At 39.0% G+C, this 27,949-nt stretch overlaps 1 protein-coding gene across 1 annotated transcript; it reads left to right on the forward strand.

The window, feature by feature from the left end:
- The first annotated feature begins 14,843 nt into the window (after positions 1–14,843).
- On the forward strand, positions 14,844–26,805 carry LOC119737907. The gene is made up of 6 exons (XM_038212553.1): positions 14,844–14,863; positions 15,513–16,056; positions 17,339–17,603; positions 18,573–18,934; positions 19,284–19,422; positions 24,749–26,805. Exons 1-6 carry the CDS (start codon positions 14,844–14,846, stop codon positions 25,027–25,029), a joined length of 1,611 nt encoding a protein of 536 aa, XP_038068481.1. The 3' UTR covers positions 25,030–26,805.
- Positions 26,806–27,949: the final 1,144 nt, after the last annotated feature.

The raw sequence follows: 27,949 nt of genomic DNA on the forward strand, positions 1-27,949 counted from the left end.
ATGTGTCGTCTAACTTCAACAAAATCATTACTTGATGATTATTATGTATTCGGCAATTGGACGGAATATTCCACGAAAGTCGTTCCACTTATTTCCAGTGGGGTCCCTCGGTGGAAGATGTGGACAGAAATTGCAGTTTTAGTGGAAAAAGGAAAAGCCCAGAATGATAATCTAGGGAAAACCCACTAAATCAGGTAGGGACTGAAAACCCAATCCACACATTGGCCCAGGCGTGATTCGAACCCGGGTCACAGCGGTGAAAGGCGAGGAAAGTACCGCTACGCCAACCTGATACTTTTTGCGATTAGGTTATCAAAATCGTTGTTATGTTCACATTTAAATCAAATGTATGGTAACCATTTTAGTTTGAATCGGCGTACATGGCAACTTTGATTCTATACTGATTTGTGGGTTATCATTGGGCATCATTATGAAGTAGTTACATTTTTTGTTGATTCTGCAATGCGCTTTTGAGCATTTATATGCAAAAGGCGCATAATAAATTTCAAATTATTATTATTAATATTATTATAATTATCATTATTATCAGTGTTGTAGTCGAGACCGGATAGTCCGAGACCGAGACCAAGACCGAGACCTGAAGTTGCGAGACCGAGACCGAGACCGAGACCAACCCCTTCAAGGCGGACCGAGACCGAGACCGAAATGGTCCGAGACCGAGACCGAGACCGAGACCGCGGATAATAAATAACAATAATCTAAATAAAAAAACAAGACACTAATTACAGCTGAACAGTCTGCCCTTGAGATGATGATGTTGATGGGGATGTGAAGGAAGTGATTGAAAGTTAGGAATCACTTGTACCTGCTTAATTGTGTCATGCGAGTGCTCTTCATGTTTGCTTCATACCATAAATTACAGCATGGCAACAGAATTTGTTATTGTCCAATCAATTTTTTTAAAAGGGAAACAACCTAATTTAAAGAAGGGGAAAACCTAATTTGATGAACTCCATATATTGTTGCCACTTTTTAAAAACATATGTTTTTTTAAAATATAATATTGTTTAACTACTATAAAGTGTCAATCTGATGAAGAAACTCCAACTTCATAGGAGTACGACAATTTGTACTAGTTTTTTGCAATGTTGAAACTTGACAAAAGTAAAAAGTTAAAGGTGGATTTGAAAAGTAAAAAGTTAAAGGTGGATGTTTCATCTGTTAAAGGAACTAAACTAAATTGTTACAGGACCCTAAACTCCACAGCCACCCCTTGGTTTCAGCAATGACTACTAACGGATATTTAAAAGCAGCTTTAATTTTACATTGGACCTCCTTGTAAACCTGATTCAAAAAAAATTTGGAGCAAGAAAATATTGATTTATTTTTTAAAATTTCAGTCATGGAATATAGACTTGTACATGTAGACCCAAAAATTGAGAGGTTGTCGCCAGAGAGGCCTGACTTAGGCTGAAATGTAATGCCACTTTATTTGTGTATAATGTCAATACCATTACATGCACTATAGAAGATTGATGAACCATAATTGCCTGATCTATCTTCTGTTAATCTGCCCGCCGTCATCATCGCCATTAGCCTATTTGAGAATAATTATGGCCGACACAATAGAAGGGCGCTGTCACAAACTGAATGTGGTGGGCGAGATGTACTTTTAGGATTCATGGCTGCGTGCGCACGCCTATTTGTGTTTTGTACCAGCGTATCACCCGCATCGGCTACTATGCCGGGCGATTTAATTGAATATTTTAGTAATTTACAAGTACAACATATTGCCAATATTTCAATCGTTTATTGTGATGGCCGTAAACAGCATTTAGCGATTAATGGAACAAAAGTCTTCTCGACTCATGCAAACGCAATTGACATTTAGAAAGGAGACAAGACAGGCAATTAGACTCTATTTTTGTGTGACTATGGCAGTAGCTCAATTTGTGTTTATCACAGATGAAAAGGTGAATACATGGCAAGTCAAAAATAAAGTGACAGTATGATAAAGAAAAAGAAATGGCACCCTCCATTTTATAAAAAAAAATATAATTGGGATAAAGAACATGTTATTGAGTAGTAACTCTGAAAATTTCACGTAATTTGAATTCTCTATTCCCAAGTCGTGCCTATTTTAATAAAGAGATCACAAAATGCAGCTGTCCACCACTAATAGCAATTTAACGGTCTACGAATTGATGAATATCCATTAATAACTATAATGGAAAAAAAACGTTTTCCCGCCTTCACGAATAAAGTAAAAATTGAAAAGAAAAATAGAAAAAAATCACCAATATTTCTGGGGAAAAAGAGTTGAATTGTTCCCCATATTCAAAACAAAAAATCTGACGGTAAGAATAATGTTTCAATCTTGATTCATAAGATTTTAATCCCAGTTGTATTTGGAATCAAGGAGGATGGCTATAAAGTGCTTGTTTCAACAAACCATCCAACAATAAAAACAAGAAATAAGAAAAGGAGCAATGGTTGTTGGACTATGCCTCACTCACTAGAAAGTGAAGAGAGACATGTCTATCAGCATCACACTGCAGTCACATTTGCCCTCAACTGTTTCTGTACTTAATCCAAAACTGGGGCCGGGGCGGAATCCGCCCCCTCACTTTTTGGCTGGTCTCGACTCGAGACCAGCCAATATATCGAGACCAAAGGGGACCGAGACCGAGACCAAGACCGAGACCACAGCTCCCGAGACCGAGACCGAGACCGAGACCGAGACCGGCAAAAAGTGGTCTCGAGACCGGGACCGAGACCGAGACCGGTCTCGAGACCTACAACACTGGTTCTCACCATGGGGGGGGGGGGGGGGGGGGGGGGGGGGGGAGTGGGGGGGCTTACAGTTGGGGATGTTACAGTGGGGGAGGCTCCCAATTGTTATTAAACCCGTTAACCGTTGTCACTTAAGGGACTAACAGATTTGATTTTCTGGGGGGGGGCGACGTCGCTGCTCCTCAGCAACAAAAAAGAAAAGCCCTTGGAGGATTGCAGTGTGCAGGATTGCAGAGTGCAGGACTGCCCTTGCAGGATTGCAGATTGCAGGATTGAGCAATACAAAAACACCTTCGGTATTTTGAAAATAATATATTCCAAGATCTATATTCGTTAGAAAAGATGAAAGTCGTTCTGCCATTTCCGGTAAACCGGAGACAGTACAGAGGAGTTAGAGTGATTTCAAGTCGGTACTTGTTTTATAAGGCTGTACATTCGGCAACGCGGTGTGTTGCGCCGACTGGGACGGACAAACCTCAGCCGTATATCGACTTCAGAACAAGTCTATGCTAGCTTGTTGATTTATTTCGCACACAATTAGCTACGTCGCAACAGGAAACCAATCGCATCACGGCCACCATGTGATTCAATTAACATTATCATTACTTTGATCATGGAATCTTCTTTTTTTTTGCCGTGAATGTCATTTTACCATGGAAACCACCCAAAACAAGTTAATACAATCAGCAGAAAGAGCAAGCTGGAAATCATATACATGTATAGCAAAGCGCAGATGCCCATCCTTCTATTCTTCTGCGTTTATCCGGGGAAGTCAGACAGCAGGAGGAACGTGGCGATTGGTGTTAAAGCTCCGTTGCGAATTCTAGAACCGATCTTTTATCTCTGGAGCCGAGTGGTTAGTGTCAGCAGATCTCTGCCGGTCGAAAACGGATTCAACCCCTGGAGGATTCGCTGGATTCTCGGTGCCCCAAATCGGTGAGTCAAAGAATCTTATATTTTGGCAGTCACTTTTGTTAAAATGACTGCTGATGAATTCCACAATTATTCTGGACTATTTCCAGGGTATAAGTTGGCAATGACATGAAAAGGAACTAATTTTCATATATTTCTGGGCAATAATGAAAATAACTATAAATTTAGGGGAACTTTTTGTTCTGGATTTAAAGATGCACTGTCTGTACTTCTTTAAGGCTCATCTGGAACATTTTTTTTGGTCTTACAATTGCAAATTGCCTTTTTGCTGGATGTAAAAAGAAGGTATTCTCCTTAACATTAGACATTGAACGAAAATAAATCGACCAATGGTTAGTTATAGAAATATTTCATATTTATTTTGACATTTTGACTCGCCGGGAAGACTGCCAGCTCCGTCAGAATTGCTAAGGAAAAAGGTATTCTGGAGACCACTTTTGTGATAACTATTTATTCATTATTCACCAATACTTTGTAAATCTCAGTTCGTTACCTAACTGGCTGGGCGTTCGGTTGTTGAATGTGCTGACTGCAACAACTTAGCCTTGCCCATCCCCTTCCCCAGCATGGGCGTCGAGGGGGGGGGGCAAACAAAAACAAAAACAAAAAAGAAAAAAAGGAAGGAAGGAAGGGGAAAAAAATAACAAGAGGCGCGAAGTCATATTGGTGTAAATTTAATGGGTTGGGGGATGTCCCTGCCCCCCTCTAAACCTGATACATCGAGGATATGTTGAGAAATACATGAATTTTCTTGGGAAAAATACTATTTGCCTTCCCTCTAGAAAAAAAATTCTGGTGACGCCCATGTTCCCCGGTGATGTATATCCCTGCTCCTCAATGTTGAGGTGCAGTTGAGTTGTTTTTAGTCGAAATGACAGCAGTTTTTTAAAGGCAAAGATATGTATTGTTTTCGTTTTCAATGATTGCACCATACAACATGAAAAAAATAACTGTTCGAAACCTATCCTGTTGAAGTTTCAGCTCTGCAGATGTTACTCTTTTTGAGGAAACAGTGAAAACCATGCACAGACTGTAATATGTTTATATAAGTTTTCTCGGCTATTTTAAAACATTTTTAGTTCGAATTCATATATTCAAATTCGTACAGCAACGTGGATTTAGTGCAATTTCAGTGTTAAATTTCGTCTTTCAAAAGAGGAATTCGAATATTCTGCGACAAAAACGTGTGTTCATTGTTTGGATTCGCTTGAGCTGAAGTTGAAATTGTCTGACACGGAGACAAAATTAAACATTGGAAGTGTACCAAATCGATGTTGATGGACGAATTTGAATATATGTTTTCCCGGCCAATTTCCTAAAAAGTTCATTCACTTCTGAATATCAGTCATTCATTTTCGTCTTAATTTAAGAATCGCTCTGAACACGCGTTTTATTTTCGCTATCAGAGCATTCGATTCAGTCAATTAAGTGATTGAGCAGCACATTCCGATTCGTTTACAAGACTTCCTTTTCACTTTAGAGGGCGATTTCAAACATTGGTCATTCTATTTTACTTTTAGTTTAATGTTCTTTGATGCAGTCTGCTATTTTAAATGAGAAAAACGTACTTTTGACGGCACATTCACGAATTGCATGCCAGATCTCTGCACGAAAGGTTTGCTTGCGTAAATGAATGCTGCAGGTAACGTAATTGGCTGTCTTTTTCTCAAAACCGAATGCACGGCCAACGAAAACGATTGAACTTTCGTTAAATTGAAATGGGATTGAAGACGTCATTCAAATTCAGACGAAAACGAATGACCGATTTTCAGAAGTGAGTGAACATTTAAGGAAATTGGCCGGGAAAACCTATATGAGAAACGGTGAATTTGAATGATAAACATTTTAAAATAGCCAGGAAAACCTATGTTACCAGTGACGATTTTACAGGTTTTTCTCAAGAAATAAAGCGACAAGTCCTGGATAAACAGGAAAAAAATGACCAGAATGTTTGTATTTCCGTACATTTTCAATGGACTACTTTCGCTTCTTGCCTCAATACCCTTTATGCGCATGCGCACATTATAATTATCTTATATTACTAAAAAGGTCTATATTACAAAATGTACCGTTAGGGAGACACGTTATCGTAATTTCTTCGATAATAGGGAGACACCGGTCATTATGGAGACACATAACTGTCCGACCCTAATGGCACAGCCCCCATTAGAGGCAAAATTGTATCGTCGCAATTAAGTTGTATTTGTTACTCGTGGTCTAATTAGTAAATATACCGAAATTCGTGGGAAAATGACAATATTCTATAGGAAAGCCTCCCTAGTGGCCCATTCCCTGCCCGCTGTCATCTAGTCTGCTCATCAGGCCGGTCAGAAGAGATTTTATTTTTTTTTGGGGGGGGGGGTTAGTTTGGAATAAAACATAGTGTTGAAATATTTTTATAAAATCGAACCTGTTAAAGTGTATACGGGTAATGCAAATTTTGCTGGGTTTTCGATCGTAGCATACTAACCGAAGCGAACGGGCAAGGGAAAAAATATGCCCCAAAAAACACAACAACAACAAACATACAATAGAGTAATAATTGTCATCTCCTTTCGTTTCTCCGAATTTTCATTGATATTAACCCACCTTGATGTATCGACTTCTCATTAACATTCCTGTGGGAAAAACATATTTACACATCTTTAAATTGGCTTGACAAGCCCGTATAGCAAGAGGGGGGATGGGTATCGAACACAATCATACCCTGCAGTGTAAACATGCCTTTGTTTTCGTGTAGTTGAGAAAAACTAGTGAAAAAAAAACAAAAAAATTGGGTTGAAAGAGTTTTCACAGTTTGAGAAAACTCTTTCAACCCAATTTTTTCTATGATCCCTCTATAGCGTTCCTCTTCATTTTCCCACGGATAAACCTAATCTAAAAATGCCTCTAAACCTATTTTCTACCTGGTTGATGTGGACATCTTTTGCTCGGAAGTCCACACAGTGAATGTAATGCTTGTCCCAGTGTACCTTTACCAAAATACAAACTCTGCATTATTGTTACCTAACGCATCCCCCTAGATATCTCAAAAGAATTTCTGAGATTTCGGGAACCAAAAAAAAAAAAAGAGGGAGTGGTTTCCTCCATCGCATCCAGGTTCCAATGAACGACAATGAACGACACGCACCAAATTCGACATTGGTACTGTTTTAGCTGTTTACGTTTTAAATATAGATTTCCCAGCTTTTTAAGAGTTTTCTTCGAATTCAACGATGTTAACATTCAAATTGTTCTAACATCGACTAATTGCACTTTCAATGTTTAATTTCGTCTTTTGTCAGACAGCTTTAAATCTAGTCAAAGGAAATTCAAACAAGCACATGTTTTCGTCCATGAGTATTCGATTTCGCCTCCTCTATACGCCAAATCTTGTTATTTAGAAATCAAATTCGTCTAATGCTACACAATTTAATCATAATTTTGTTACGTACAGTTTGTCATACTTTATAGTGATATCTTATAGATGGCAGATAAAATAGGCTTTCCTGACTATTTTAAAACGTTTATCATTCAAATTCAACGTTACTACTATTCGAATTCGTCCATCAACATTGAATTACTGCACTTTAAGTGTTTAATTTCGTCTTTGTCAGAAAATTTCAAATTCAGTTCAAGCAAATTCAAACAATGGGCGTTTTCGTCCCGGATTCATTCGATTTCGTCTCGTCTACGCCAAACCTTGTTATTCAGATATCAAATTCGTCTAATTGATTTTATAAGACGAATTCGATATCTGAATGTTGTCATTTGGCAACAGTTTAAACGAGTTTGATGTGTAATGACGAACATTCTCGACTCGGTGACTAAAGACGCTGACCAAATTTTGAAATTGAATGGTAAATGACTAAATTGGTTTTGTTACAAGCGTGTGAAACTTTTCTCGGACGAAATTGAATGTTAGAGTTGGTGAATTTGAATGAGAAATGTTTTAAAATAGCCGGGAAAACCTATATTTAGGCCGCTATTCAGAAAAATGCTTTACTTATTTTCTTTCCGTGTTTCTTAACAAATTTACAAACTGCTAACCAGACTAATTTACATTTCGATCATACGAATTCGATCGCTGAAAGCTGCCATTCGGCAACAGCCTACACGAATTTGATCGGTATTGACGAATATGCTCGACCCGTTGTTTAAAGAGGGTTACCAAAAATTCGATATTGGAAAATGAATAAATTGGTTTAGGTAAAAGCATATATAATTTTCTTGAACGAAATGGAAACTTTTAAAATAGCTGGGTAAACCTATATATAACCCGCACTGAACAAGTCCCGCATTATTGACACACGGTTTAAAAGGTTCACGTTTCATTAAGAAAACAAAAATCTTTCCTAGCTCGCAGCAGGCTGGCTACGGTCCTGTTTGGGCGCAATCCGGCCTTACGATGACGGTTGTTCTCGTGGACAGATTTGTTAATTGAAATAATGGTCACTAATTACTTGATTTATTATTTTTCTTTTCAGAGTTGAAGTAGGCGCAATCATTATGCCGCCTGGGTGGAATCCGTCAACCTTTATAGCGTTAGCTGTCGTTGCTGTGGGTATGTAGGCATTTGTGTTAATTTGTTTTCAGCGCTTTGAATCCTTCGGCAAAGGCGCTTTATAAATCCCTGTTATTATTTATTGTTATTATTATTTGCTCTATCTAGATATCTATCTCACAGCCAACAACTAACATTGACTGATTTTTATTTATTATAGGTTTTTCCGGCAATTTTAAAAGTTTATCTTTCGAATTCACCGTTTCTAATAAAGGTTTTCCCGGCCAATTTCCTAAAATGTTCATCTTACTTCTGAAAATCGGTCATTTATTTTCGTCTGAATTTGAGAATCTCTCCCCTGAACACGCGTTTCCATTTCGCTACCTGAGCATTCGATTCCATTTCAGTTCATTCAATTAAGTGATTGAGCAGCACCTTTTGTTTATGTCAATTCAGATACGCTGATAAGACTTCTTTTTCGCTTTTTTTTGGGGGGGGGGATTTCAAACATTCACCATTCTATTTCACGTTTAGTTTGATGCCATTGGCATGAGATACAATTAGGGGTTTCTTTTTGATTAACCGTCAATCAAATTAGCTGTGCCTGAATCAATTTAGAAAAGTTATGCTTGCATTAATGAATGCACAGGTAACGTAATTGGCCGTCTGTATCTCAAAACCGAATGCACGGACAATGAAAACGATTGAAGTTTCGTTGAATTGAAATGGAATTAAAGACGTGCATTCAAATTCAGACGAAACTGAACGACCGATTTCCAGAAGTGGATGAACATTGCAGGAAATTGGCCGGGAAAACTTATATTCAAATTCGTCAATCAACATCGGGTTTAGAATACTTTCAATGTTTAATTTCGGCCTTTGTCAGAAAATTTCAAAATCAGGTCAAGCAATTTCAAACAATGAGCACACGCTTTCGTCCCCGAGTATTCGATTTCGTCTAGTCTAAGCCAAACCTTGTTATTCAGAAATCAAATTCGTCTAATTGATTTATATAAAAGACGAATTCGATCTCCGAATGCTGCCATTCGGCAACAGTTTAGACAAATTTGATCTGAAATGACAAATATTCTCGCCCCGGTGACTAAAGAGGGTGACCAAACTTTAAAATTGAATGGTAAATGACTAATTTGTTAAAAGCGTGTGTAGTTGAAAAATAATATTCTCAAATTGTTCGCATATTAACATAAAACAATGGGTTTTGGCGCATGCGTTCTTAGCCTGAATGATAAAGGTTTTCCCGGCTATTTTAAAACATTTTTTTTTTCGAATTCACTGATTCTTACTTTCATTTTCGTCCAGCAACATTGATTTAGTGCACTTTCTATGTTTAATTTCGTCCTTTGTCAGACAATTTTTTACAAATTTAGTCCAAACAAATTCAAACAATGAGCACACGTTTTCGTCCCGGTGTATTCGATTTCGTCTCCTCTACGCCGAATCTTGTTATTCAGAAATCAAATTCGTCTAATTGATTTATACAAGACGAATTCGATCTCCGAATGCTGCCATCCGGCAACAGCTTAGACAAATTTGGTCTGAAATGACAAATATTCTCGCCCCGGTGACTAAAAAGGGTGACCAAACTTTGAAATTCAATGGCTAATTTCTTAAATTGGTTTTGTTAAGAGCATGTGAATTTTTTTCTAGGACGGAACTGAATGTAAAAGTTAGTGAATCTGAATGAAAAATGTTTTAAAATAGCTGGGAAAACCTGTAATATACAGGTTTTCCCGACCAATTTCACCAAGTTTTAGCGCCTGGCTCATTCGATTTAGATTGAAATTGAAAAATCACGCAGATCGGCATTTGACAATCAAAAAGAATCATTCAATTTCACCGAGCATTCTATCGTCTTTTAGCTTCACTCGTCCCTATCAAAGATGCATTCGTATTAAAGGTATCGCGTTGTTCATTCAATTTTGTCTAACCCAGCAGTTAGGGGCTGATTGGGCATTCGTTTTCATTAATGGACAAACATATTTCACATTTTGTCAAACATCTTTTAATACTTCATACGTGTCCGTATTCCTTAGCGTAAATCACATTTGATGTTTTCAATCCGTAGATGCCTTTCTTTCTTAATTAAAGGGTATGTGCAGTAAATTTTTCTCAGGAATTCTTTTTGTGCAACTCTTTACTACTGTGAGATGTAAGAAAACTACACATTTAAACATTGTTGTTTAATCTTATTGCAAAGTGCACTTCTTTAAACATTTAAAAGTTTCCATGCTTTTCCGGACTACGTATGAGCGCGCTGTAACTGCGATGTTATCTTCAGGAAGACACTGTTCAGTTTAGGGGGTTTTCTTTTAAATTATTCATCCAAAATTTGCTAACTGAGAACATTTGTTGGAAAGGGTTGCTCATTGGCTTACTGCCATGTACTGAAACATCAAAGGATCACCAAATAAAAGAAATTTATGACAGCAAAATATCAAAAATTCTAAAAAATTGTTTGTGCTGAAATAGCCATTCAACATTAATCATGCGTGGATGCCATCACAGGTTTTCTAATGAATATGAAACTTTGCATTTGCATAAAAACGGAGAAGGCACCAAAAACACCCTTCAAAGTGAAAAAATAAAACTTGCAAATAGAGTTAAATGTGACAAAAAGATATATTTTCAAGGATATATTTTGCATGGGCCCTTTTAATACGATAAGTGTTCGATCAGACATACGCAAGAAAACATATTAAGAAATAACGCAAGAGAAGTGTTCCCGATGGTACAACCATTGCCAAACTTATACGTGTTCCGATGTCTTGCACGTCAAGAAATCGTCAACGTAAAGATGTTCCTTGCTCAAACGTTTAAACAAGTAGAAAAGATCGACTTACATTGAAACAAAAATATCTTAGTCCCTTTCAATTAATTATTTCGTTACATCTTGTTTCCCTCATATCACTTAATTTTTAATTGTAAATTTTACAGTCATCAAGTTTTTTTGAACCTCCGAGGAAAATAGGAAAATATATCGATTAAAACATCTTACTAATCTAAATGACCAAATATGAAAGCGATTGCCCATAAACGAATAAGAAACGAAATGCATGGTCATACGTTATAAGCGCACAGATGAGTGCGTCAACCGTCAACAGGTTGCAAAAACTTAATTTAAGACTGCTACAAATTATGTCTTGAATGCACAAAAACGAAATAGGATGCCCGAAAACGTAAACGAACATTCAGAGCAAAATCTTGGCTGCCTTAAAATGAAATTGAATGACCCCAAAATGAAAAAGAAACCGCAATTTGACCACATGTGCAAAACTCACGCGAAATTGAATGGCTGGTAATGAAACTTATTAGAAAAAATTCGGAAATTCGCCGGGAAAACCTATATTAGTTAAAAGGAATGAGACATTTTTTTCGTCATTAGTCATACCTTATGAGACACCGAATATTAGGAAGTCGGACATTTCAATGCCTCCCTAATGTCACAGCTCCTATTTAGATGCAAAATATTATCGTCGCCAATTGGCTAGTCTAGATTGATTGCTCTTAGTCCAAAACGTATATCAACATTCGTGGGGTTAGGATGAGGGGAAATCGGGGTCAGGGTCATAAAAGTTGGAAAAATTATGTTTAGGCCTATACATAACTAGGGGAATGTCTCACCTTGGGCACCCTTTCCGTAATTATAGGTTTTCCCGGCCAAGTTAGCAGATTTGGCGGCCAATTTGGTGACCAATCACCCATTTTCGCACGAATTTGAATGCACGGTGAGATCAACATTCAATTACCTAAAAACACCAATCAATTCCACGTTAGAAGCATGCGATTTTACATTTTTATCATGCAATTTCAACAAGGGCATTCAAATTAAAATTGCACAAACGAGCATCCAAATTCGCCTGAGCTTTCAGCTTTGTAAGTTTGGTCATTCGAATTCCCCTTTAAGCAAGGTTATGTGGAAAGTATGCAAAGCAATTCGAAATACATGTAGGTCCATGTCGTTCCGTCGTTTGTTTGAATAAGATGGAGTACTTTTGTTCCAATTTGGAAATATAGATATAAAAACCTGCCTCCCACAAGACTCTGCCACTATAGTCTGATCACCATGCAAACTGTTAGATTGAAGCACTAGACATATCAATATGCCAGCTCATGGGCGTTACATGAGAATTTCAATTGTAGACCATGCTCGTTTGAAAAAAAGTGTTAAATAGAATGCGCGGAAATGAAAACGAAAACAAGAATCTCATGCAAAAAACCCTAAACCAAACCGACTGCTAAATTCGTCACCGACACCACGAACTGACACCCGGTGGTCAGCGTTGTAGAAATACAAATCGGAGAATAACGCTTTTAAAGGTTTGACACGAATTTACTCAGTAAAATAATTCATCTTTCTTAGAGGTTTTAGTATCGCTTAACGTGAAAATGCTTTAACTACTCGATTATAAACGTTATATTGTGAAAATATGCTTAGTTAATTAGCCATTAAATGATTACGATGGGCGTCAGCTCGTGAAAACGAAAATGTATGTGTTTTTGGAGAGTGCGCGCATGCAATAGCGTTAGTGAGTGTCAGTTCGTGAAAACAAAAATTGACGTGTTTTGGGAGAGTGCACGCACACACTGCGCATGCGTGCGCGCACTATTCAAAAACACGTCAATTTTCGTTTTCACGAACTGACACTCCCTAACACTATTGCATGCGCGCACTCTCCGAAAACAAGTACATTTTTGTTTTCACGAACTGACACCCGTCTTAATCATTTAATTGCTAATTAACTAAGCATATTTTCACAATATAACGTTTATAATCAAGTAGTCAAAGCATTTTCACGTTAAGCGATACTAAAACCTCTAAGAAAGATGGATTATTTTACTGAGTAAATTCGTGTCAAACCTTGTGTTTTTATTGTTCCCGGCACTTTGGGCACTAAAGTCAATCCGATTGCCTCTATACTTGGCACATATACGTCATCATGACGTCATCACGTGTCAAGTGACGTCACATTAAAGGTACATATTTTGAAGGCCTGTATCTACAGAAATGCAGTACGATTGGGTTGAAGTTGGTTGTACCTAGACCGGGATGTGTTATAGATGTAAATCGAAGTTACGTCATAATGACGTCATCATGTTTTATGTGACGTCACTATGTATTTTCATTATAGGAACTATAGGTCCGATTTGTTTGTAACTTGGTGTGTGCCTGAATTGAATGTGTTTTAAATGAACATTTAAGTGACGTCATGATGACGTCATCATATGTCATGTGACGTCACATTGAACAGCTTTTTTCTAAGGCTTATATCGATTTAACTATAAGTCCGCTTTTATTTGAGTATGTATGGGGGGACCCTTCGTGCACCTCCCCGCCCCCCCCCCCCCCAGAACTAACATTCACTAATTTTGGGGGTGCTTTTTTAGGGTCCTTAAACATATTTTGGATGTTAACAGTAAAACAATCCGATGCGAAGGAGATATCCAAGATGGCGCCAAAAATTATAAAAACAGGGAAAAAAAAGGCATATATATGCCAAATCATGCGATAAAAGCATAAATTAAATGGTTAGTTATGATTTAGACCCTCAAAAACTCATTTCTGGTATGCTTGTTTTACTGTCTTACTTCAAATTCAAGATGGCGGGCATTTTGGTGGCCAATAAGGCCGCCATATTGGTAAAAAATTGAAAAACTCATATATCAGCCTAATATGATAAAATCAAAAGTGAAATGGTTAGTTATATGTTTTGACCCTCATAAATTCATTTTTGGCCTTAATATGGCCTCCAAAGCGGTCAAATGTGAGAAAAATGATATATATTAACCAAATGATATGATAAATGCATACATTTAGATATTAGATACATGCTCTTAACCCTTTCCAATTCATTTCAAGCATTCTTTCGTTTTGCTACCATGAACCAAATTCAAGATGGCTGCCAATATGGCTGCCAAAATGGTCAAATTTGAGAACAGATATATATCGGTCAAAGATGTAAATGATATATCAATGAAAGTTGAGATTATGTACTTGAGACTTCATTGCATATCTAGATTTGTCTTACTTGCAAAAATGTTCGAAATTCAAGATGGTGGTCTAAGTGACGGTAGTAACGCCGGGCTTTCATCACCGGTAGTTTGGCCGGTAAGTTTAATCCTCTTCAAACTGACCGACAACCGGCCAGACTCTAGCTGAGGCACCCATCCACTACGGGCGATCTATTGTGTTCATGACTGATAATTGCGGGTCCAACATCTGGGACCCAATTATGGGGAGTATTTAAACCTAACCCCTAACCTCCTCGGTCAACAAAAGGCCTTGCCTGCGTGACTGCTATGGAAATTAACTGGCCACTTTCCTCGGGAGTCAGTTACAGGCGATTGATTATGATATATTATTAAGGGTTACTTCCTGCTAGCTTCTTTTGATAAGTATTACTTTCATAGAAACCAACTGTTAGGTAATACGCTAAAACAAAATGTAATGAATAAATATATGCAAGCCATTCATCTATGGAAAGATAGAGTCTGGAAACTGTTAACCCCATGTTTACACAATAGACACCAATCCGCTTGGAACTCTTTGTTTAACTTTGGAGGCTGGCAGGCTGCATACCAGAAGGTTGTTCGTTGAGTGACTGAGGGGCAAAAGTACCGGCTGAGGATCATAACGACCTCAAAGGGCTGGTACATGGCAGCGCAGTGGAAGAGGTCAGATCATGGAGGTAGAATTAGATGAACCCATCCAGGAATTTCTACCTCCTAGAGAGCACAATATATTTGGCTGACAAAGGGCCGCCATATTTGCCGCCATATTGGTCGCCATTTTCAAAATTGAAGCATGATAGCAAAAAAGAGATACCAAAAATGAATTTTCGAGGGTAAAAAACATTTAACTATCAATTTTATTGATGCTTGTGTCACATTATTTGGCTGATATATGACTTTTTTTTTCAATAAGGCAGCCATATTGGCCGCTATATTTGCCGCTTGGGATGTACAAGACAGGGATGTGTTACAAATGAATTGTTAAGTGACTCATGATGACGTCACTTCCAGTAATGTAACGTCGCATTAAAGGTTCATTTTTCTTTGCATATACCTGCAAAACTACTGTCCAATTTGGTTGTGGGAATGTACCTAAGCCACGGTGTGTTATAGATGAAAATTGAAATGACATCATAATGACGTCATCACCTTTAAAATGTCGTCACATTAGAGTTTCATTCTTCTAAGACCGATATCTACGGAACTATTGGTCCTTATCATTTCTGCAACATTCTACTGCACATGTACAGCCCATTAGTCTATAAAATGACAAGCCGAAACAGCCATGTGTTTTTCCACAAACACAATCTAGTTTCTTTATTGTTCTCACTGATAATGCAGTGGTCAGTACGGTCTCGGCCCGAGTCTGTACCCTGATGATTGATCTAGGCTCACGCAGTTGCGGCCAGCGCATGGGGAGATTTGTCCTGCCACCGGGCGATCCTTGCACCTGTACAGGGGTCAGACTGGGCGGTCATTACCACCGCTACGCACCTGAGATGCAGGGACAGGATCCACCGTTGTATATGGACATGCTGCCGGAGGTGACTGCTGAGGTCATCGGCCGTTGGTTCAACTGCACCGCGAGCAAACCGGTGGAGTCGACTCTCGGAGTCACTGAAACCGCCCCAGAGTTGACTTCTAAAGTTGCCCCGGGGTCGACACCTGTCGCATCGACTCCTACCGATACGACACCAGTTGTCAGCACCACCCCTGAGCCGTCGATGCCGCCTGCAGATTGTCAAGTGATCTTAGATGCCGGTCAGAATTCTAGCGGTGTGTATACCATCCAGCACGCACGCCAAATTATGCAGGTCTACTGCCGCATGGAGCCGGAGTCGGGGAAAGGATACATAGTGAGTACAGTTCCTTATTTTCTCTAAACCATGCTGTATTTATAACATGGCTCGGTGGTGCATTGCCAATTTAACCCTAACCCTAACCGGGAGTAACACAATCTATGTTGTCGGAACATAGGGGTGTCGGAACATAGAGTAGTCACCAGTGAACCAGTAACATTAACAAATACGCGCTGGAGCTAACGAGAAGTGGGCAGATGCACTATGCAACTGCATATATTATTATCTGTCGCTGTTTCCTACTATTGATAAAACTATTCTTTCTAGCGAAGAGATTTTTTTGGGTTTTCCAGTTCCGTATTCTCCCCAGCCAAAAATAAGATAAAATATAGCTATATACAGAAAGATCCTGATACCTGGTCAATCTGTACTAGATATTTGAAGTCAAGAAACAAGTCTTGATGCGTGTTTGTTTTCAACTTCTGGTACCGGGTACTGTTGTAGGAACTCTTGCATGAAACGCAAAGTAACCACTGTAAAATAATGGAACGTCCGTGCATACGCGATCTGAACCAGTATAACATTAACATAATCGCCCCGAGCGGGAAGTGGGAAATTGCAACATGCAAAGTGCCAAAATTTCACCTGTCCCAGCCATTTGTAAATTTACTTGCGATTCCAAAGATGAGTATTAGTTTTGCTTTACAGCTCTGTATTCCCGCCAGCTAAAAAGCTCGATACCGAGGTACCGTGATGCCTGGTTAACTTAGTTTTCAGGCAGATCTTTTAAATGTAAAGTGTTCCCAAAGTCCTTGTCTAAGTCTTGGACTTCGCAAATCACACCGTTTGATTCGCTATTCTATATGAAGCCCAGGAAGGGACAGGGTGGAATTTTTTTTTGGAGTTTGCTAATTCGTTCGCACGAATTAGTAATTCGTGGGAACGAATTGGCAAACTCCAGTAATTCGTTCGCACGAATTACCAATTCGTTCGCACGAATAACTCCAGTAATTCGTTCGCACGAATTACTAATTCGTTCCCACGAATTAGGAATGCGTTCCCACGAATTAGGAATTCGTGCGAACGAAATAGCAATTCGTGCGAACGAATTACTAATTCGTGCGAACGAATTAGGAATTCGTGCGAACGAATTAGGAATTCGTGCGAACGAATTAGGAAATTCCAAAAAAAAAATCCACCCTGTCCCTTCCCGGGCTTCATAATTCTATCTAAAACAAAATAAACAAAATAAAATAAAGTTAAACCTGAACAAGGGTAGTAAAGCGGAGGTGAAAAAAAGTGTCCCAGTTTTATCGTCACTCATATCGTTTTTTGACAGGTGTTTCAGAGACGTCTGGACGGCACGGTGAGCTTCAACCGAACCTGGCAGGAGTATGCCGAGGGATTCGGGAATCTGACCGGAGAGTTTTGGCTCGGCAACCAGAAGCTGCATAGTCTGACTGGTAACGGGAGTTGGGAGCTGGTCATCACTCTGAGGGCGTTCGATGGGGACGAGGCCCGTGTTCGTTATCAGAATTTCGAAATACACTCGCACAGTTACTGGCTTGACGTCAGTGGCTTCAATGATGAGAGTGGAGATGCAGGTACGTAATACCCCTTTGCTTTTATTACCGTTCCCTTTCCTATCACACATCAGCATGTCTTCTCTCTAAACTCAAAATAATGAAACTAGGGATTAGACGACTTAAGAGTGAAACTCACCCTCATTGTGTGATTGCGAACGACCCGATCACTGTTATGAAATGGTCAGAGCCCTTTGGTTTCGTCTACCTTCTTTCCTCGTTTTCGTGTTCTTTGAATTGGTTTTGTTTTCTTCTGGACAATAATTCTCCGCGGCTTGTCTTTAAAACGGAACAACGAACTTCAAAAGGGGTATGAACATCAATCCCGATACCGAGGTAGGCATACAAGTGTGACGTCATGATTAAGTCATCAGTTGTCAAATTACAATCAATTTTAGTAACAAAACTGACCGCTTTGTTTCAATCATAATTCTTGACCAGAGCAGCAAATCAAGTTCACACTTTGCGATCTGATAGACCATGTACATGAAGTCGCTTGAGCTTTACTCCCGGGGTTAGCGGAATGTCAAAGTTAGGAAAATTCAACATACCAAAAGATGCGAGCATATTATAACAAACGGAATTGCTGCTTAAAGATTCAAAGGAAGAAGATGAAACTCTGTTCAAACATGAACTATTGTCCAAAGATGTGACAATTGTTTGACGTCATCATGACGTCATAACATATCAAATTACAAGCGATCACCCACTGTTTGTAACTCAACAAAGTTAACGCGAATCCCTCTTTTGTTTTGATACTTCGCTACAAAAAAAGAAGGAACTTCGCCGCAACTACGTAAATGACCTATGCGTTAAAAAACATACTGGTATGTATTGTGACTGGTACACCAGTGGTGCCAAAAAAAACAGCTGTAGCTTTTGTCGCTCTGACTCCCCTGCATTTATAAACCAGATCAAAAAATCATTTGGGAGAAGATTGAATGATTACTTTCGAGATTGGAAGCAAACTTTGTTCTCTATTTTGTGTAGAATGCGGTATAAGTCTCGGGATGGAAAACGGAAGCATCCCCGATTCCGCTATCTCGGCATCAAGCAGGTACACGGACGGGGACTCCTCTCGCAGCACAGATAACTGCCAAGCGAGTCACGGCCGGCTGAACTACCTGGGCACCAGCGGTGGAATCACTGGGGGCTGGTGCCCATGTTCGAAACCCGACTCGTGGTTGCAGGTGGATTTGGGATGGCGGCTGCAGGTGGAAGGAGTCATCATCCAAGGCAGCTTTGACCCCCTGGAGACCTGGTCTGAGTGGGTAACAGAGTACCAGGTTCAGTACAGTGATGACCAATCCAATTGGCAGTATGTGATACAGTCAACAGGGACTAGTCCACAGGTAAATAATCCATTGCATTTAGTAAAAGAAACGATGACGTCACTATGTGACGTCTATGCATCTTGGGAATATTTTCACAGCACTCAACCCATTGTGGAAACGGCGGCACAAGCACCAGCTGAGTCCCAACCCTGGGGCACAATTTCATATGCGTAACTGCCTTTCCGCGACATATTCTCGTTTACCCATAAAATATCAACATTCTATTCGTGTCCTAGTAAAAATTGCCTAAAACAGTTCAGAATGGGACAGTGCAAGTAGTGGAGGAAAACAATAATTGGTGCAGTGAAAAGGACTTGGTAATATTGTTGACTCCATTGTTTTTATTTACATTATATGTATTTCATAGACATTCCCAGGCAACATAGATCAAACCACCCCGGTCACCAGCATGTTTGACCAGCCGATCCGAGCTCGCTTTATCCGCATCAGGCCGACTGCATACAACCGTTGGCCGTCAATGCGTATGGAACTCATCGGCTGCAAAAGTATGTAAAATTTTCTTCATCACAGATCCTCTTATGGTCATATTTGTATTCAAATGCAGAATGGCTGAATACATTTCGTATTATTACAGAAGAAGACACATTCATCCGCCCTTCCACACTCTCCCCAACTGCCGTCTTTTTGACCATCCCCTCAGCTAGATCTCCACCGGCAACCACGCCACAGGGTGTGGTCTTTGTGTATTTAAAAGCTTGTGGGTGATTATGCACATCTGATCACCGTTTTAAAATGGCCAACAATGGGTGTTGGGGCTTCACAAAAAAAATACCCTTTGGTTTTTTCTTCTTTCTTTCGTTTTTTCGTACTCTTGTTTGACAATAATTATCCGCGGCTTTACTTGCAAACGGAACAACGCATGAACTTCAAAATTGGTATGAACATCAACCCTGGTACAGAAGTGTGCATACAAGTGCGACGTTATGATGACTTCATCAGGTATTAAATTTCGAGCAACTACTACAGACAAACATATTATTGCAGTGTTTAGTGGGGAATGTGAAACATAAAACAAACTAGAGATTCGCGTTTGTTGTTACAAACGCAGAGTGGTCGGGTAGACAACTATTTTACGAAACACTGTCCAGTTAAGTTATGAATATTTTTATGTAAGAACAAAGTATCAGGAAATTAAATCATTTCCAGGACAATCAATTAAATTTCAGTAAACATGTACACATACAAGTTATTTCTGGCTTGATAACGTCATTAGTCAAAAACGGGAAGTGAATACTGATTTAGTTATGAGTGGATGTTCATTGTGAAGTTAAATAACGTATGAAAATTTGGAAACTATAAGTGTATGTATTCATAACACCGAACTTCCGGTTTCATGACGTCACAGTGTTTGGAAGCAAAAGGTGAACATTGTAATGGTATCGTTATTTGGGCTAAGATATACGACATGGATCAAATGATGGAATTAAATTTAAAATATGATCGTTGGCATATTCTCATAAAAGTAACTTCCAGTCTGATGACGTCATGAGTTTGAAACCTTGCCAAGTTATCTGTGGTTCATCAAAGAATATCAAGGGTCGATTTGGTAAAATTTGAACCCATGGTTTTAAAAGTAAAGAAAAGAAACAATAGTTTATGTGCCGCTAGGGGCGCCCTTTCGGATGATGACGTCATCACACTGGGTTTTTTTTGTGTATGGCATTCCTCACTAAACACTTTCATAATATATGAGTCTGTAGTAAAATGCTTTCGCTTTTGAGTTATATTCAGTTTTTATTGCACTTTCGGTAACACCGGAAGTAAAGGTCAAGCGGTTTTGTGTCTGGGAACACAAAATGTTTCTCACGGCATAGTCTACAACCTCACGAAAAAACGAACACGATACTCTATTTAGTTCAAAAGATATAACGGAAACTATTTTGTCAAAATTTGTGTATGGCATTCCTCACTAAACACTTTCATAATATATGAGTCTGTAGTAAAATGCTTTCGCTTTTGAGTTATATTCAGTTTTTATTGCACTTTCGGTAACACCGGAAGTAAAGGTCAAGCGGTTTTGTGTCTGGGAACACAAAATGTTTCTCACGGCATAGTCTACAACCTCACGAAAAAAACGAACACGATACTCTATTTAGTTCAAAAGATATAACGCAAACTATTTTGTCAAAATTTGCCTTAACTCGCTTGTAATTTGATACCTGATGACGTCATGATGACGTAACAAAATTTTTAACATCTTCGTAACATGGTAATGTCAAGAAATCTCTCCAGGCAGCCATTTACACTGCCGTCAGTACCGCCAGACCAAATTGGCAAACTGTTCGGTGCCGACACAGAGTAATCGAGGATGCTTTTTGAAGGGAAAAATCAGTCCGGTAGTTTGTCAAATCCTGCTGACACACAGAAGGAAGCTAATCTTCCCGCTGATCCCCTGTGGGTGATTTTTGGTCCGAAACTGAAGCGCTTGGTTTTTTTTCTTTGAAGTTTGTTGGTTCTTATCTAAGTTGGCATTGCACCTACATTCATCTCCTCTGATTAATTCAGTAAACCTGGTTTTAAAAATTGGGTCAAACTGCAAATAGCCACGGCGATGTCCCATACCAACCATTTTTTCTTCAGTACCTATTTTAAGTAATTTCACGTGCAGTGCCTTTGATGTCTTGGGTCCAATCTGGACAAAATCTATATCATGAGAAACTGCCCTTTTTTTTCAAAAAAGAAAGATCTGGATTTGTGGACAGTTTTGCTTAAGTGTTGGGAGGAACTTGTTTCACAAGTTATGCTATAAAACTCTTGTGACACTAGGGTTGATTGCAAGGAATATTTTTTAAATAGGTCACTCTCTAAAATTGAACTTCTGGCCCCATATGTTCCGGCGTTTTATGGAATTCCTCATAATAGCTTCTATTTTCAGGGGCCTCTGGACACCATTAAAACAATTTCAGTACTGATCCATAGATTTTGCAACATGATGTACAAGGTCAATATAAGGCTATTATTATTCATTGCCGCTATAAAAAGTGCAGCACCAGCCCAGGAATGAGGCGATCGGGGGGGGCTTAATTTGCAAAAACAATCATGAATGGGTATACTGCAGTAATTGGGAGATTTGTTGTGTTCTTTGAGACACCGGAATTTAATGTTCCAGGCTAATTTGTGCGGGGTTCGGTTATTGCTCCAAGTTAATTGAAATTTACCGGTGGCATCATTTGGCATTGTCACGCATTGTGGTAATGGGGCGTCATACATGTAGTGGTGAAAATGTCCAATTACATGTATTACTTTTATGTGACATCTGTGAAGGCTCTCAGGCATGACTTCACGCTGTTGTGTGCCTTTACTTTGTAGAGAGTATTGTGATAACTTAATTGGCAGGCAGTGGGTAGTGAAATGTTTTAAACAAAGACGAAGGAGCTTCCTTAGTTTTCAGGTTTTTTCTCTAATATAATAGTTCATGTTAAGAGCCCGTAGACATAAATTCTGAGATCATGACGACTCCACAGGAAAAAGAAAGAAAGAATTCTGGTCACGAGCATCCCTAGAAGGGGGGGGGGGCGTGGAGGATATGACCCCCCCCCCCTTAATCGTTTTTGTCGTCAAAATCGTTGTCTTGTCGGCAACGTCAGCCCCGTCGGCAAATTTGCCGGATTGAAGAGCACCAGATTTTGTCCGATACTGTCCATGATAGTCCGATTTGAACGGCAGCCCCATAGGAAGACTGAAAACCCAATCCACATGTGGACCTGGCCAGGAATTGAACTCGGGCCATGGAGGTGAAAGGCCAGGAAGAACTTCTGCGCCAACCCGATTAAAACAGACAAATTGTGATCTGCAGTCTGTCAGGGAATAAAATTACAGTCAGGCTGCGACTGACATCTGCACTTTTCCCGTCAATATTTATGTATCTGATCTTCCAATCTCCAAGGAGATGGCACCATAACAGAAGAAAACGGGGATAAGTTACACGAACTTGCACGGCCTGCACGGCTAGCAACAGACACGCGTCGCAAGGATGCCGCTTTTAATAATAAAAAGTTCACACAAGGTTTTGTGATCATACCGTGAACCGTTTGGAAGAAATTTTGTTTTGTTTTGATGTCAGGCTAACGTCTTCATTTTGAATTCACCTAACTTTGACCTTCCGGTAGACCCGGAAGTAAAGGTCAAGCAAGTTCACGTACACAACAAAAAAATGTTTAGCGATTAATGGTCTATCTGATTACAGAATACAAACATCATTGAATATTTAGTTCAAGAGTAATAGGTGAAAATAATTGGTCACTTTTTCAGATAAAATCACTTGTAATTTGACACCTGATGACGTAATCATGTCGTCAAAGTAATATGCACCACTTCGGATGAGGGTCGATATATATTGAAAGTTACAAGTTCATACTATATACCGTTTAACAGAAAACCCGCGGAGAAGTATTGTCCGGAAAAAAGAGTGGTCGGGTTGTGCCCGACCACTCAATGATGACATCATCATCCGAAAGGGCACCCTCTAGCAGCAAATCAAAGACGGTTGAACTTTTTTAATTTAAAAACTAATGGTCAAAATTGTACCAAAATGCCCCTAGATATTTTTGGGAAAACCACAAATGACTTTGCAAGGCTTCGGAAACATGGCTTCAGTAGACCGGAAGTTTTTGGGAAGTTTTTGAAATTTTTTAATTTGTTTTTTATTTTTTAAATTTAAAAATTCGTGTTTAATTAATATATTCGTAGCATAAATAAGAAGCATCAGTGGCGGTTCTGGGGGGGGGGGTCTAAAATGTTGTCTAGCCCGCCCCCCCCCCAAAAAAAAGTCCATAAAAAATTGCACTAGCCAAATGTAAGAATGTGACGTACATGCGAACAGTCTTCCCCTAAATAAATAGTCGTGAGAAGGATGCATTTGTACACTTTTAGTTTATATATATTATAGTGTACCGGATTGTAGGATTTCATCAGCGCTCCCAATTAGAAATATGGCGGCTAGAACCGCGCCTGAACAGCATCCGGTACAATACGTTCACAATACGATACTAATTCTGTGACGTCAACAAACCAATTGAAACGGAGGAACATGTATTCTCTCTTAAACTAAATCAATATTTTCTTTGCATATTGTAACTGATCAAACGTCATCAAACCGGAAATAAGGTGTAGGTGTAAGTATAATGTATACTGAAATAAATCAAACACCAACAGATGTATTTTTTTTTCAACTTAAAAGTAATGGCTCCACTGGAAAGGCTGCATTTCGTGATCCTTTGTTGTCTTCAGACACAAAACCTATTCACAACTATATGGAAAATGTCCCATGAATTATTTGCGGGCTCGATCACGCTGTGTTTGCAGTGTCAGACAATTCTGGTTTAACTGAGGTCTTTTCATCTTATTACTAAAAAAAAATTGTTTAATCTGCAGGCAATAATCTATCTGTACCCAATACCGAATGAATGTTTTATTCGGCAGCTTGTCTAGCATACAATGAAATCATTATGTCCAAAATCAGTGTCGTCACAAAAACAGTTTTTTGGAGGTTTACGGGAAAATCGTCAAATATTTCCGGTTGATGGGAAAATCATGAAGTGGGTCGAATACACCGTTGACAGTTATAGCAGTTAGTGTCATGCCCATGATGCATACCATGAGGTAACTTTACCTTGAACGAATACCGATGGCCATGTTTACAAACGAAAAATAACGAAATGAGATCGTGCCTAAAAGAAATAACAAAAGGAAAGGAATCAGTTTAAATGTCGTTTGATAAGTAGTCCGTTCGTGCAAATGTCCATGCAGCATTCATCATCCACTAATGTACTTATACAAGGTCTGACGATACCTCCTCTCTTATGCACACAGTTACAGGTGATTCACTCGGGCGTCATAGTTCTGGAAACTTCTCATCTCCAGACAAAGACCATGACCAGACCGACGGTGAAAAATGCGCTGAGAAATTTCAGGGAGGCTGGTGGTACAAGAGTTGCGATAGCGCCATCAGCGACTACTTAACTAGCAATCTGAACGGCGTGTACTACAACAACGCAACAGTCGATGATTACATGGGGATACAGTGGGTCACTTGGAAGGGTAAACAGGTCTCTCTTAAATGGTCCGAAATGATGACACGACGCAGACCGTAACCGGTGATGGGAAGAATCTGTCATTTTGAAAGACAACGATTAAATTTGGGGTATGGGGGGGGGGGGCGCCAGGCCTTACTTTGGAGTATTGTTGATCGAGAAATGCACTTAAAATTCAACTTTTCTCGGCAAGAGCAAAAATGACATAAAGTCTAAATCGTCAGGTGCGTGGAAGAAAGTCGTTACTAGGCAGAACATGGGTCAAAATGTCGATTTCGGATTTTGGGGGTAATCAATAGAGCATGGAAATATCTTTCACTTGATATAGGCCTACATTTTGTCTCAAAGGGCTACGTCATACTGACGTAATTAACAATAACAGTTGCAGTTAAAAAGAATACAATGGTTACAAATGAAAAGTCAGCGGAGGGGAAGCGAAAGTTTCTCATTTCGGTAGTGACACCACGAAGTAGCACTCATATATACCAGTAAAAACTAGCTATTGGAGAAAACGGCATCTAAAGTTGAACGCCTTCACCCTTTTGGAACAGTTGTGGGTCAGAAAAACATGTAATGTATTCTAATCAGTAACCAAATGGTATTTGATGTTGTGAGCAACAGTAGTGATATCACTTTAATATACATTGTGTTTAATGTTTAACTGTATATTCAAGTATCTATTTATTAATAGGGTAATTATTTTACATTATACGGGATCCGACTCAGTAAAGCCAGTCACGTGAGAAATCACAAGAGCTACTTCCAAAGGGCAACAAGCCCTTTGAATCATCTTGCACAATAATGATTTGGAAATGTCAATGTGGCCAATGTTTCAATTCACTAAAAATGTTAAACTGGGTGATCTATAAACAAATACACATACTTTCATATCATAAACGTGGGTTCTGCTGAATCTGGTGTGTAAAAATATTGATTAAGAAAATATTTTAGTTTGTTGCAATTTGGTGAATGTTTTGGATATTGTGAATAATAGTACTGTTGGAAATTGTACTGCATAATGGACAGCGTGTTTAATTTTCCTAGTAACTTTTACTGTCAATGTGAACAAATCCATTAAAAACAGTCTGAAGTTGCCAGTGGTAATTCTGAGTTATAGGCACGTAATTAAACATACTATTTTACATCATCACTGAGATGTTGTTGTATATAAAAATGTAGTGCTGCGCGTTCGCATTTATAGTGGAAAAGTAAAAATGAGTGAATTACTGTCAAAAAAATTCTTGTTTTTTAAGGTTTTGGTCACATTGTACGTATTCTGAATTGTCAATACATCAATGGACGTTAGAACTATGATACTTTGTAGAAATAATCTACAGAATTTCGCAAACGGGCAACAGATTTTTTTTTTAAGTCGCGTCTGGATTAGGGCGACACGCCTTATTGGGGCGACAATTAGGTGTCACCCTATTGTTATACCCTTAGGGCAAGGAATTCTAGATTGATTCCTCGTGGTCCAATTAGTAAAAAATACAGAATTTCGTGGAGAAAGGATAAGGTACACTTGGGTTGGGTGACAGTTTAGGTTTGTGCACAAGTCTATGGGAGGTCGCCCTATTATAGCATTAGTAGAAATTATTATATTAAATGTTACTTGTTATTATGTTGGTGGTTATTACAAAAATTACAGACAGCGTGTTTGATATATTCATAGCATAATATATTCCATTTACATTTTATATGTTTGGAACAAAACAAATGAGTTTCCAAAGCTCATTTTGAGTTTCAAATTGTGACGGATGTTTTACTCTCATTATTATGACAAGTATGTCGAGTTGTGAAAAGCCTAGCTACACTTTGCCGGTTCTTTTACATACGAAAAATTAAAACACTTGAAAACAAAAGTGGCCCAAAAGTTTTTTACTCTGGCAGGGGGTTTTACAAGTCACTTGTGTGTCGGTCGGTCGGTCGGTCTGTCAGTCCCCGAAAATTGACCAAAAATATGTTACCAAAATTGAGCAAATGCCATGCCGTCATCAGTAAATGCACTCTAAAAATTGTTTGTGACAATTCGTAAAGACGTTTACGAAAATGGTGGAAACGGAAGCAAGGTAATGTGCAGCAATGATATAGCGACGTGGTATTGTCTGTATTGGTTGGACGTATCCAGAAGGAGGAAATGAAACTTGGCCAAAAGTATGGTGTTCCATATGTTACATCAGCGTCGCATTGCTTCGAAATTTCCGTATGCTTCTGCCGACTTTCCTAAACATTGTCAGGAATGTTGTTGGGTTTTTTTTTATAATATAAGATCAGGTGGTGGCGCTGCTTTAGGCACAAGACCTTTCGATATATCACAACTCGTGATGACAATCGATGTGCACAATATGGGCTTGTGACTCCAAAATATATTTGGTGACTTTGAATTCATTGAGTCCGATCATATTGCATGGACATGTAATGTAATTATAACATTGATATGTATAGAATATTTGATGGCTTTGAGGGAGATACAAGAATATAAGAAAGAGCAACGAGGAGTGCAGTATTGTTATAGCGAGCATGGGTGTCGCCAGTGCGGGGGGGGGGGGGGCAAGGGGGTCACTCCCTGGACACCACATGTTTATATCTGCTTCATCACACGTTTGTTTGCGATAAGAACAATACACGGTTGCAGGAAACAAAAAAACAGGGTTCAGGCGCGGATACCCCACCTCTGTCAAAAAAAAATTATTATTATTTTAACGTGTATGGAACGTAACCGTAAATGTAGCAACGGTATGTAGCTCCCAAATGTCTCGATAAATATATTTACTGATTGTGGGAGTGCTTTTTCTGGCGTCATCATTCGATTTGATATTCTACCTGGACTACATTGGACCATCAAGAGTGAGTTATGAGTCCAAAAAGGGGTAGAAATCCTTCCAAAAGCAATGTATCAGATCTCGAATCTACTGGTAACCATGAAGCTGGATCCATTCAACATGTGTCTTCACTTGAACAACAAAGACAAAAGGCACAA

Source organism: Patiria miniata, unplaced genomic scaffold (genome assembly GCF_015706575.1).
Source record: "Patiria miniata isolate m_02_andy unplaced genomic scaffold, ASM1570657v1 HiC_scaffold_3, whole genome shotgun sequence".
Lineage (NCBI taxonomy): Eukaryota > Metazoa > Echinodermata > Asteroidea > Valvatida > Asterinidae > Patiria > Patiria miniata.